General features: G+C 40.2%; 1 protein-coding gene across 1 annotated transcript in view; it reads left to right on the top strand.

Annotated features, from left to right (window-relative positions):
• The window catches only part of rorc (RAR-related orphan receptor C), a 30,079-nt gene extending 20,962 nt beyond the window's left edge, over positions 1-9,117 (top strand). The window contains exons 4-13 of the mRNA XM_083888097.1: positions 1,688-1,773; positions 2,824-2,965; positions 3,054-3,413; positions 3,494-3,595; positions 3,694-3,815; positions 5,167-5,299; positions 5,397-5,504; positions 5,604-5,714; positions 7,448-7,557; positions 7,715-9,117. Of these exons, the coding sequence (XP_083744223.1) occupies positions 1,688-1,773; positions 2,824-2,965; positions 3,054-3,413; positions 3,494-3,595; positions 3,694-3,815; positions 5,167-5,299; positions 5,397-5,504; positions 5,604-5,714; positions 7,448-7,557; positions 7,715-7,879 (1,439 nt within the window). The 3' untranslated portion in view covers positions 7,880-9,117. The remainder of the gene's footprint in view (positions 1-1,687; positions 1,774-2,823; positions 2,966-3,053; positions 3,414-3,493; positions 3,596-3,693; positions 3,816-5,166; positions 5,300-5,396; positions 5,505-5,603; positions 5,715-7,447; positions 7,558-7,714) is intronic.
• The last annotated feature ends 4,077 nt before the right edge of the window (positions 9,118-13,194 follow it).

The following is a 13,194-nucleotide window of genomic DNA, read 5'->3' as shown; positions in this document are numbered from 1 at the left end:
TAAAAGTATTTCTAATATTGTAATGGGATGTAATGTTATGGGGATACCATACCATTTCCACCTTGAAAGTTACAATATAGGATTGTAGTAATAAAAGGAGATTTATATTACACTAATACCACATTATTTCCAAAGTAATATTCATGTAATATCTTGGTAATAAGAATTACTATAATATACCATCAGTGTAATGCTGAAATAGGAAACATTACTTTTTTTTTTTTTTTTTACCAAGATGTTACTTAGTGATTTCTAAAGAAATGAGTGGGTTTTATTAAAAATATGACTTCCAAATCACAAATGATTAACATGATATTATACCGTATATATATTGTTCAGTTAAAATCATACCATGCTCTTTGTGTGTGTTAATCAACAAATATGGGTGTGTATTACTTTTTAATTACTTTTAAATGAATTTTCTGTAGTATTTTATAATTATTTATAAAAATAGTTATCATTTCATTGGTCAAGGTAGTAATTAAAAATAATTAATTAGTACTTTGACCAATCACAGAGCCACAAAGTCCCACTCCTATAGGACTTTAGTAGTTTAGTAGACTTGAGTAGTGTCAGTGTCGTGTTCCTAATAAAGTGATCAATATTGTGTTCCTTACTAACCGATCAATATCAGTGTAGTGTGTTCCTCTTAAAGTCTTCACTGTTGTGTTAAATCAGACCAAAGGTCCAAAGTCCAGCCTGCAGCTTTGGTTTTATAATGTAGTCTTTATGGCCAGTGACAGAAAATCGTATTAAAGTAATCGGTGTCGGTGCAGTGTTCCTAATAAAGTGATCAATAATAACAATAATGATCATTAGTAAAATCAATGCCTACCAATATCTCTGTGGCATAAATCAGTGTTTTTAGCTCCTATAGGGACACAGAAGCTGCTGTCCTACATCTGCCTCATGTGCTAGGTTGAGGCAACTTTCAACTCTTAAAGGTGTCATATGTAAGAATGTGGCCAGAAACGGTTACTACATTCAAATTCAAAATACCGAGGTCTTTTAGGTTTCGTTTTTCTGACGTAACTGGCAACCCGTGGTTGCTCGGCAGCTGAGATTCTACTGACTGCAATGATTGGTAGACGGCGGTAGGTGGCGCCACCTGCCAAAACATGATTTCAAAACATAAACATGATTTGCAGTCTGCAAAATATTTTTTTGAATGTAAATATTTTGCTTGTACTGTTGTTGTTGGTGAGTTCAGTTTGTTATATGAACATTATTCCTGAGTCTCTGTGACATATTAGGAGGATTTTATGGCCAGTTGCTTTAGATTCATTACATAATGCACCTTTAAGTCACAAAAAGCCATCAAGAATGGCTGATTTTATCAACGGACTTGTGTGAAATGCCGTGTTCACCCTGGGCACAGATTGCCAGTCCATCACAGGGCCGACATATAGAGATGAACAAGCAGTCACTCTCACGTGACCACATTTCTGTCCTATTTACCTCTGTATTTACCCTCACACACAAGGAGAACATAGAAACTCTACAGGCCCTCGGTTGAACCTCGAAGTAATTTCTAAAGAAGCGAATGAGAAACTCTCCACCTTCTATTCCTCTCCGTCCACATCTTTCTTCTGTGTGTTATTTCTGAACGTCCGTGGTTCATATTTTGTTCCTGTCCGTCAATAACATTAGTGATTTAAACTGCTGTTGCCTCTCTGTGTTTATTCAGCCCAGATTGAAGTCATTCCGTGCAAGATCTGCGGTGATAAGTCCTCGGGAGTGCATTATGGAGTCATCACGTGTGAGGGCTGCAAGGTGAACTGCAACACACACACACACACACACACACATGCTGCACGTACACATGTGATTGTTTTACTTTTATCTTTTTGTCTGTTCAATATAAAACCAGCTGTCTGGTATTAACCAGAGCCGGGTTAAAGCTGTTAAAGCACAGATCACTGACACAGAAATATTATGGAGTAACTCACTGATTCCCAAAGTGTGGGCTATGGCCCCCCTAGTGGACCGTGCCGGTACATCTTTCTATTGTCTTGAACCTGTCTCCTGTGTCTTCTGCTTATTTTCTCTTTTTGGACAAATCTCTGTAAAACCCTCGAGGTGATTGTGTGTGAAATAGTTTCTGAAATACTCAGCACCAACAATGAGCCGTGGTAAAATCCCTTTTCTTCCTCGATTTGAACTTCAGCGTCTTGAGTTGCTGATTAGATATTTGCGTTAACCAGAAGTTGAAGAGGTAATTTTAAAGGTGCATTATGTAATAAATCTAAAGCAACTGGCCATAAAATCCTCCTAATATGTCACAGAGACTCAGGAATAATGTTCATATAACAAACTGAACTCACCAACAACAACAGTACAGACAAAATATTTGCATTAAAAAAAATATTTTGCAGACTGCAAATCATGTTTATGTTTTGAAATCATGTTTTATCATGTGGCGCCACCTACCGCCGTCTACCAATCATTGCAGTCAGTGGAGTCTCAGCTGCCGAGCAACCACGGGTTGCCATTTACGTCAGAAAACGAAACCTAAAAGACCTCGGTATTTTGAATTTGAATGTAATAACCGTTTTGGGCCACATTCTTACATATGGCACCTTTAGTTATCCATAAAAGTCCAGCTCTCTCTTCAAAGAGCAACAACATCTGCTCTTCTTCATATGATGCTTTGTGTGGCTTTGTGTCATAATAGTCTCACACTTTTCTCCTGATGCTGGCTGTTTAAATTATTTCTCTTAAGTCCACAGGTCGGTCACAACTTGGTCAACCCCTGATATCAGACTTTTGTAGCTCAATCACCTGCTTCAGAGACCGTTAACCTTGCGTTTCTTCACCCTTCAGGGATTTTTCCGACGCAGCCAGTTGCCCACCGTGTCCTACTCCTGCTCCCGGCAGAGTAACTGTCAGATTGACCGGGCCAGCCGAAACCGCTGCCAGCACTGCCGTCTGCAGAAGTGCTTGGCACAGGGCATGAGCAAAGATGGTGAGGAACAAACGCAGCCACACAGAGAAACACCTCCTCTACTCTCTCTTCTCTACATTTTTTTCCCATTATTCTTTATTTTCCTCAGCTGTGAAGTTTGGACGGATGTCCAAAAGCCAGCGTGACTCTCTGATCGCTGAAGTGGAGAAGCACCGTCAGCAGCAGCAGCAGCAACAGCAGCAGCAGCAACAGCAGCAGCAGCGGCAGCAGCAGCTTCAGGGAGACGCCCAGTCAGTGTTGTCCTTCCCCAACAAAGCCAGACAAGACCGTGCGTCCCAGCTCCTTCAGCCCATGACTTCAGCCTATATGGACTACACTGCTGATGTCCATCCTTACCTGGTGTACTCCGCAAACGAGTCGCAGGGGCTGATCTACAGGAGCTCCGGCATCTCCCCCACCTCCAGATCCCAGGGCAGGGGGGGCAACAGCGGACACCCTGACATAAGAGGTGAGGCTCTGACGTGTGAAATCAAACTCCACGTTTCTTTTACCCGCCTCATGTTACATACTCGTTTGTTTTCCCATCAGGATTTGATTCAAGGCAGCCGCCCCACGATCTGATGGCGCTTCATCCCTACAGCGCTCTGGAGGAGTCTTACAGTATTTATTCTCACTCTCTGCGAAACATCGGTGCGAAAAACTGTGCAGGAGCACGTACACGTGTACGTCTTATAGTGTGCAATATTCTCAACATTTATGAGCGCTTCTGCCCTTTTTTTCCTTTCTAGATGAGCTTTGTGCCAGCATTGTGCGTTCCCACCGAGAGACCAGCAAGTACAGAGTGGAGGAGCTGCAGGCTCTCAAATGGAAACTCTTCAGCAGAGAGGAGATTCAAGACTTCCAGAGCAAAGTAAACCCACCGTGATCTGCTCAAACACCCATCCATGGCAAACCTTTTGTGAAAAGTGCTATTTTGTTACATGATTGATAAATGAATGACACATTCATTCATGCTTAAAACATTACAAATCCTGAGTAAAAGGCTGGAAAATCATTGGGAAAATCAAGCTGCTATTTCTCACTTGATTTATTAAATCAGTCAACATTTTTATGTTTTTAGGTCTTCTTCAATAGAATATATTATGAATTGTGTAAGTTGTGTTTACATTCAGAACAGTGTGCGAAATACCCATTATTAATGGGGGGGGGGGGTCCCAGCTCCCATTTTTTGCGCAATACTGTGTCACCACCCCCAGGTGCCACCCTGCAGTATTGGCTATCTTCCCTGTCAGATGTGGGCTTGTGTGGGCCTTTCCATTTCGCCCATTTGGAAAGCAATTATTAAAACATTAAAAATGCACAATTAGAAATAAAATAATTGACATTTTGTCTGGTTAAAAAGGATAAGAAAAAATGCAAGGTGTATTATGTATGTAGATCATATATGTAAGACTGAAATTACAAATATCTTTAGGAAAAAAACTTGCTTTCCAATTACAGTGTAACATGTTTAGACCCCCCTCAAATTATTCATTTGAGGCTTTCAGGGGGTCTTGAGTGTTACTCAGGGGGGTCTAACCCCCCCAGACCCCCCTGTATTTCGCACAGTGATTCAGAAGTAAATAGACGTTAAAGCATGGTATTTTTGAGTGGACATTACTGTGATAGCAGCTGATATTGACCAATAACCTGAATTTCTGGTTGTAATCAATGGTCCTGACTAGGGCTGAACAATTTTGGATAAATATCCAATTGTGATGGAGTTTGCATGTTCATGATGAATGACATCTACAAAGAACTACTGGTTGCAGTACCATAAAATGTCTGCAGGTGGAGCCCCAGAGCAAAAAGGGCTGGAAAACTTTTTCAAATTTTTTTTTTTTTTTTTTTTTTTGCTCCAAAATTTTACAAAAACGTCATACTATACTATGTCGACCAAAATTAAAAAAACATTTTGACCAAAAAATTTTGGTCGGAAATTTGACAAAAACGTCATACTATACTATGTGGTTCAAAATTTGAAAAAAACATTTGACCCAAAATTTTTAGCCCAAAATTAGACAAAAACATACTAAATTAAAAACACTCACTGGTCCTCAGTATGCCGCAAGTACAAGAACACACACACACACACACACACACACACACACAGGAAAACATGCAAAATCCATACAAGAAGGTCTCGGTCAATCCAGGATTCAGATTGAAGCCTTCAGATAGTGCTTACCACTGCATCTCTGTCTCCTCTGTCCTCCTCTCAGTCAGAGGATGACATGTGGCAGCACTGCGCGATCCGACTGACCGACGCCGTGCAGTATGTGGTGGAGTTTGCGAAGCACATCCCAGGTTTCCGCACGCTCAGCCAGAATGACCAGATTGCACTGCTGAAGACAGGTGAGGTCAACTGCTTCTTTAAAGATGAGACCATCTGCCTTCTCCCTCACCCTCTTATTTAACCGCTACCTTTCCCTCCCCCCCCTTTGTCACGCAGGCTCCATGGAGGTCGTTCTGGTCAGGATGAGTCGCTCTTTCAACACGGAGAACAACACGGTTTTCTTTGACGGGAAATTTGCTGGGATTGAAGTGTTCAAGTCTTTGGGTGAGGACTTCTTCGCACCCTTCATATAAGAGCAGATCTGAAATCATCACGGTTTTATGAATGTGGCGCTTCATCATGCGTTGTCCCTCTCTCCTGCAGCGTGCGGGGATTTGATCACAGCGGTGTTTGACTTTGCTCACGACATGTGTGCTCTGAAGCTCACGGAGCAGCAGATCGCTCTCTTCAGTGCTCTGGTGCTGCTCAACGCAGGTATCAAGTCACCTCGCTCTCAGTCACGATGCTGCTTTGAAAGGTTGTAAAACACTTGAGTGCAGGGCAGTCTGGTTGAGTAGGGGGGGGGGGGGGTCAGTGTTACGTAGACCTTTTGGAATTCCATTAATATTTTCTTAATTTGCACATTTAAGGTGTATTTATTAATTAACACGTGTTTATGCATTTATTTTCAACGAGCACCTGCTGGGGTATTAATATTATGAGCAACATGGATCTGTGCCGCAGGTGCACCCATGGTAATTTGCAGTGGGAATAATACACAACTCCTTATATGGACATCCTGGGGGGGTTAATATGACACATCATCAGGCTTAAAAAAAAAGTTTTTTCATCTTCTTATGTGTTGTTGAGTGAAAGTTGTTGAGTTAGTATTGATATAAAGTAGCAATATATTTGTGCAGAAGTCACGAAATTAGACCGTTTTAGACCAAATTTCACAAATTCAAATCCGATTTTAAACATTTTGAGTACGTTTTTACTCAGGTGTGTTTATATAGCCATCAGATTGCCTAGATCAGGGGTCTCAAACTCAAATGACCTGGGGGCCAATGCACATCTGTTGTGGTCAAGAGGGGGCCGGCCTCTAGAACAAAAAGTGGGGGAAAATAAAACAACTTATCACAATATTGCATCATGATATCACACATATACTGTACGTAATACTATTTATGATGCAAAATTAATGTATTAATATCAAAAACAGACATTTATTTTAAATTACATAAATAATAGTGTGGACAACTGTAATTAAAATTTGTACCAGGAGCCGTTTCGGGCCACCGCCATTCATGGCTCGGGCCCTAACAAGCGTATTTATATATATATGTAATTGAATGTTGTATATGATACATTTAATAATGGGATAATTATGACCAAATGTCCTATTATTACTGTTATAAAAAATATTGCTAGCAAGCATATTATATTCTATCACCTCGCTGGCAGCTGTGCCTCGGCTACACACCGTGTTTAAAAGACGGTGAGGTCGTGGGCCATGTTTTAATTATAACATGATATTAAGTGGGGGGGGGGGGCACATGTAATCGATTGGGGGGCCGCATGTGGCCCCCGAGCTGCCAGTTTGAGACCCCTGGCCTAGATTGTACTGAAAAAAAGGTATAAAAGACACTCTATATTGCACTTAGTGTTAATAACTAAATCTAACAATTGCTGCCTGTTACAACCACATATAGATATAAACATTACACTTGCAATGAAAGGTCAGGCTCCAGAATATATTCCAAATATATTAACCTCATATGTGCTTAAATGCGCACTCATATCTATAAAGAGAGCTCCCCTGGTCATTTTGGAGGCTGGTGACAAAAATGTATTGAACCTATTTTACTGTTAGCCCAACAAAGTGTGGTTAAACTATTGAGATCAGACAGGCTACAGCCCTCATGTCCACATCTCTAAAAACTCCGGCTAAAAAAATGTGTTGATTTTATTTTGTGTGTAACTTCTTTTTACCTCCCCTTTTAATACAAAGTAAAATGCTATATTAACAAGACGTGAATATATTATTATTATCGTCATTATTCCATGATGGTCATTTAAGTTATTTTACTCACTCCACTCACCCAGCCTCTATGTCCCCGAGTGGCTGTTCCTAGCAATAGCATTATTTACAAATTCCTCACTGCAGAATAAACTATTTACTCCAACTAACCTTAAAAAAATCGTTTTCTTCTCGTCTTTCTGTGCAGACCGACCGTGTCTGGAGGACAGGAGCAGGGTCCAGCGGGTGCAAAGAGGCGTGGAGTTAGGACTCACGCACATTCTACACCGAGACAACCAAGAGAGCCTCTTGAACAAGGTACACAACTCGGTGTAGAGCAGATATTTTCAGAGTTTAGTTCAGTTTACTGGTTTAAAAAAAAAAGAAAGGTAAAAGAATATCCATTCTTCAGTTTACATGCTGACCGTCCCTAAGAGGACGTCTCACGTGTGTCTGTCTGTGTCCTCCCCTGCAGCTCTACCAGAGGATGGCAGTGTTACGCTCACTGTGCGTTCTCCACATGGAGAATCTGCGCTGGTTCAGTCAGCGTTACCCCCTCACTGCTCACTCCCTGTTCCCTCCGCTCTACAAGGAGTTGTTCGCGTCTGAGGCAGAGCTGCTGCCAGGGACCGCTCACTGAAGACACACACACACACACACACACACATTCTTGTACTTGCTGCATACTGAGGACCAGCATTTCCACTTTATAAATCAACACAATTACAAATATCTACTTCATGAATGAAATCTACAAAGAACTACTGGTTGCAGTACCATAACATGTCTGCAGGTGGAGCCCCAGAGCAAAAACGGCTGGAAAACTTTTTTCATTTTTTTATTTTTTTTTATTTTTGGTCCAAAATTTTATAAAAACGTCATACTATACTATGTCAACCAAAATAAAAATAAAAATTTTACCAAAAAATGTTTGGTCTAAAATTTTACAAAAACGTCATGCTATACTGTCGTCCAAAATTTGAAAAAATAAATTGACCCAAAAATGTTTGTCCAAAATTGTACATAAACGTCATACTATACTATGTCGTCAAAAATAAAAAAATAAAAAATTTGACCCAAAATTTTTGGTCCAAAATTACCAAAAATTGAGTATTGCATGTTATAGCAACCTAAGGAAGTAATTTCAATGAATACAAAGTGAGGACCGGCCAAAATGTCCTCACTCCGTAAAAATGACCTCACTTTGTTGGTTAAAAACCCTAACTGGTCCTCAGTATGCCGCAAGTACAAGAACACACACACACACACACACACACACACACACATTATTTCATTACTTTCTGACAGAATCTATTTTTCTAATATTGAAAATAAATGAGAAAACCACAGTAATCATAGTGTTTTCAGTGTTACGTGAGCTTTTATCGATCATCTCAAACTTTCAATGTTTTCAAAGCCTAAATCTAACAGCTTCCTTTTGTGTTTTGTTGTTCTTTGATGCTACGCTGTCGTCGGGAGAGAGGGGGGTTGATTTTCTCTCAGGTTTGTGCTATTGTGTTTCTGTGCAGTTACAAAAACTGTGTGTCGCTGTGCTGTCAGACAGAGAGATGCAAAGCAGCAGGACAGGAGTCGGGCGTGTTGTAAAAGTTCAAATCCGTGCAAAGCGTCGAGGGTTTTAACACTGAGGAGAGGTGACTTTAGAAAACATAAATTATCAGGTTAAAACATAAAAGACCTCGAACAACAAATGTCCTCACTATAGACAAACACACTTGTACAGTATCATGTGGCATCACGTCATGAAGCCAACAGTGTTATCTCTTTATGTCCCATATTCAGTGCACTGCACTCTTACTTCAGATCAACCTGGTATTAAAGACTCAGGGCCAATTCCAATTCCTATCTTAACCCTCAAGCTCAACCCTTAATCTTAACTGGTCTTTAAAACCAAGTGTTGAGGGTTATTTTGTCACTTAGAAATGGGACACCCCTTAAATGCAGATACGTCTTCAGACTGCGGGGGGCAGAATAACGCGAAAGCTGCGTCCAGTCTGTCAACTCCAAAAAAGAAGAAGAAGAAGAACACATTTACGTCAGGATTATTTATTACGATCCGTTTGTCAGTCAAGTTATTAGGTTGTCAGTTAGTTATAAGATGATACTCATACAAATACCACAAACACGGACACATTCAGCTGACAGTTACCACACACCACGGCTTATTGAAAAGTAAACGATATAATACGATCGCTTGTCCGCACCGACCGCACTGAGATTGAGGGTTAAGCAAGGAATTGGAATTTAAAGATAGATTTTGTACAACTTTAATATTTAGTAAAATAGAGGTAAATTGATGGCAAAGTGTTTTCAAATGTTGAAAAAATGTTATCCGTTAAAACCACTCTCCACTTACGTCTGATCTGTCACTGGCATTAAAAAGCAACAACTTGCCTCTTTCTGCACAGATCGGTGTCACATATTGACTTGAAAGTCCCGTGAAGCAGCAGGACATCTAGATTTTTATCCTCTGTGTTTGAATGTTAGAGATACTGTAGACCACATGTGTCAAACTCGAGGCCCCAGGGGCCAGATGTGGCCCGCCACGTCATTTTATGTGGCCCGCGAGTGATTAATTGGTCTTAAAAATCTGTGCTAAAATAGGTCTATGCTGCTTTGAGGCATCAGTTGACAAACATTTCCCACAATGCATGGCGATTGTGTTACCCGCAAAGTGACGGCACCGCCACCAGATCGCAGCGTATCATTGTATATGCATCATGCGACGAGTGACATTGAATAAGTAATAAAAACAGAAAGTTATTTAGCAATATGTTACGAGGTAGTTACCTTTATTTTACATTATATTTGGTTACATTTAGTTACATTTATTCTGTGTGACGGTTACATCTGACACCCCTGCTGTAGACGATGCTTTCTCCCTGCGCACACGTTTCCTTTTTTCTTTTTTAAAATCAGATGAACTTGCATATGTTTCTTTTTCTCAACTTGCTCTTTGAATAAAGCCATGAGAAAAGAGGAGATGGTGAGCGGTCTCAGCAATAAGCACTCTCTATGTCTCTCTATGTGTAGTCTGTTAAGTTAAGTTCTAATAAACTGCTGACACTGTGATACCAAGCGTTAGTGAACGTCTCATCTGTTAACGCACGGGAAATGTGTTTTTTTCAGCGATCGTTACGAAAGCTCTTTACTGGCATAAAATAGTTTATAAATATCAGACTGAATAAGAGTTGAGCCTGATGATTAATCTGGAGTCTCGAGAATCCAGTAGCACGTTGACACATAGACAAACAGAACCAGCAGTAAAGTTGCAGCTGCAGCATGTATGCGTCAGTCATCGTGTGTGACCAGATGGCAGACTCAGCTGTGGGGAAAGGTTGTTGTCAGGTTGTCGTAGACAAAAACCTGTTGCTAACCACTTTAAGGGGAAGCAAATGACAATGAGTCAAGTGTGCGTGGTAAGTACGTGTGCGACTTTGTCCTGCAAAAAAACAACAAAAACAACAACACATAAGATATGATATTGATGACTTCTTCCGTCTTTTCTTGGATATGGACAACTCTATGTTTGACAGTTTTCCAACTGTTGTAGTAACACGCACTCATCGGTTGTGCACTGATTTATTTTTTAAAAGGTCACAAGGTCCTTTGTCATAATGAAAGCTCTCGATGGCATACAGAAGCTCATGTAGTGAAGAGGTGTTAAGTGGGAGGAGGATTTAGCTTTCAGGGTGTGTGATTGCCACACCACCTCAAAAGAGTAAGTAATTGTCATTTTTTTCTCAATTTCTTAACCTACTCTTAATTTTTTTTACCTTCTGATGACACATGAAAAGGGCTTTTGTTAACAAATAGACCACTGAACGTAAAGGAAAGCAGTGAGAACTACTGTGAAATATCCTCAGTCCATGTTGAGCAGATAATCAGTTTGTAAGAATCAACAGTTGGACGTTCCAGTGTAGGAGAGAGAAGTCGGGCTCTCTTGAGTTCCCTGCGCTTTGACCTTTCAGAGGAATTTGAGTTTTCCAGACTCTCACCGCTCAGCACCACGATCACCAGTACTAACAACAACAGCAACTGTGAACTCAGATTCCTGAGATCATGTCCTCGATATGATGGGAAATGACTGTGGGCAGAACAAATAATCACTCCAGTCTAAACTGTGGCCTACAGAGAGTAAACTGCACAAACTCATTAAGTGACGCGGCACTTCTCTGGAAAACTACTCTCTTGTCCTTTTCTGTTGCAAAGGCATGAGGTTGTTTAGAGGTCAAAGACAGTTTGTCAGACCCTGCACAGGTAGATACCAAGTACATGTACTAAGTAATATTATTATTAGTGTGCTAACTGAATGGCAGCACACTATTGTCCTTCTTAAGTTTTCTTAGAGTTGTTCTCCGGTCCAACTCTGGAACGTCTGGCCAGAACCGGTTTAGTGTGGACATTGAAGATGGTGTTACTGACCATTGTCGTTCTTCTGCCATATTGGATTGAATAGAAAGGGGAACTAAACTTTCACAGGTCACAAATTTTGTCAGATCTTCACGAAACTTGACGTACATGATCCTTGGACCAAGCCTCACAAAAGTTACCATGAACTTGGGACTCCAATATGAGGAAGCACAAGATCTGAAAAATGAAGTATTGATGTAATTCTCAGCTGAAGCATCAACACCCTATTCCACTAGCTGTTCCCCTGGAAATGCATTTTAGTTTTATTATTATATTATTATCATTTTGGAACAGAACAGCCTTTATTGTGATTGTAGTTGTACAATACAACTTTGTTTGGTCCTTCTTAAGAGAACAGCAGCAGTAGAAAGAAATGAGAACAAAGATAAAAAATAAACATAATAAACTGATAAAAGAAACAGATCTGCACACACATTTTTCAAGAAGAATGTAGAACATTTGAAACATTTACAGGCCACATTGTGCAATGAAAACAATAAGAACACAGCAAACAGTGACAATATGATAGTGCAGGCTGAACAGATGTATACTTTTGATAATGATTATGAAATGTACACTTGATGAGTTGAAAAAAAAAAGAGGAAGCAAGTTTAAAAAAAAAAAAACAAGATACAGGACTAAACTGAATCAGTCTATGGAACAACCTGAACAAGGGAAATACAGTGAAATGTGTTTAATTTTAATAACTTGCTTGTTTGTCTTAAAAACCTGAAGGTGAGTGGCTGATTATGACTATTTTATCTATTTGTTTTATTTTGTGTGTGTTTTTTTGTGTGTAATTTTATATTACGTACTGTGTAAATTGATTTATTGGGATAAAGTTGCGAGAGTAAATAAGCGTATTCTTCTTTCTGCTCCTTTGAATTCAATAATTAAAAAATATATATTATTATTATTATTATTGTGAATTGATTGAAATGAAACAAATCAGGGGTCTCAAACTAATTTTCTCTGAGGTCCACATCAGCATAATGGTTACCCTCAAAGGGCCAGATGTAACTGTCATACAGAATAAATGTATCCAAATATAATGTAAAATAAAGGTAACTACTCCGTAACATATTGATAAATAACTTTCTGTATTTATTACTTATTCAAGTTACAAATATTATGCATTATAGATGTAACCCGGTGCGCGATGGTGTTTTCGCCATGCATTGTGGGAAATGTACGGTATCCTCAGCCGGTCAAATGTCGTCCTCGTCGTCTTTCTCCGTGTCAGCAGATGAGGTTCTAGCATTTATTCAGACAGCGAGAGGGAGGGCGAGAGGATAAGGGACAGCTCTTCGTGGCCGCGGTAGAGCTGTCAGAAGCCGACGAGGGAGAGGGCGAGCTACTGCGGCTGTAGCAGACGAAGCGGAGAGAGAGGAGGCGGGACTTCCGCTACAAGTAAAGTGACGCTTGATTTGATCCCCTGGGTTTGTCTATACAGGCTCCGGTAGAAACATGGTCGTCTCGCTACTAACAGTGGCTATGCAACAGCGGCCCGTGACCATGTTATTT

Source organism: Microchirus variegatus (assembly GCF_963457635.1).
Source record: "Microchirus variegatus genome assembly, chromosome: 1".
Classification (NCBI taxonomy): domain Eukaryota; kingdom Metazoa; phylum Chordata; class Actinopteri; order Pleuronectiformes; family Soleidae; genus Microchirus; species Microchirus variegatus.
The sequence above is the reverse complement of the archived record's forward strand: the minus strand, read 5'-3'. Positions and strand labels throughout refer to the sequence as shown.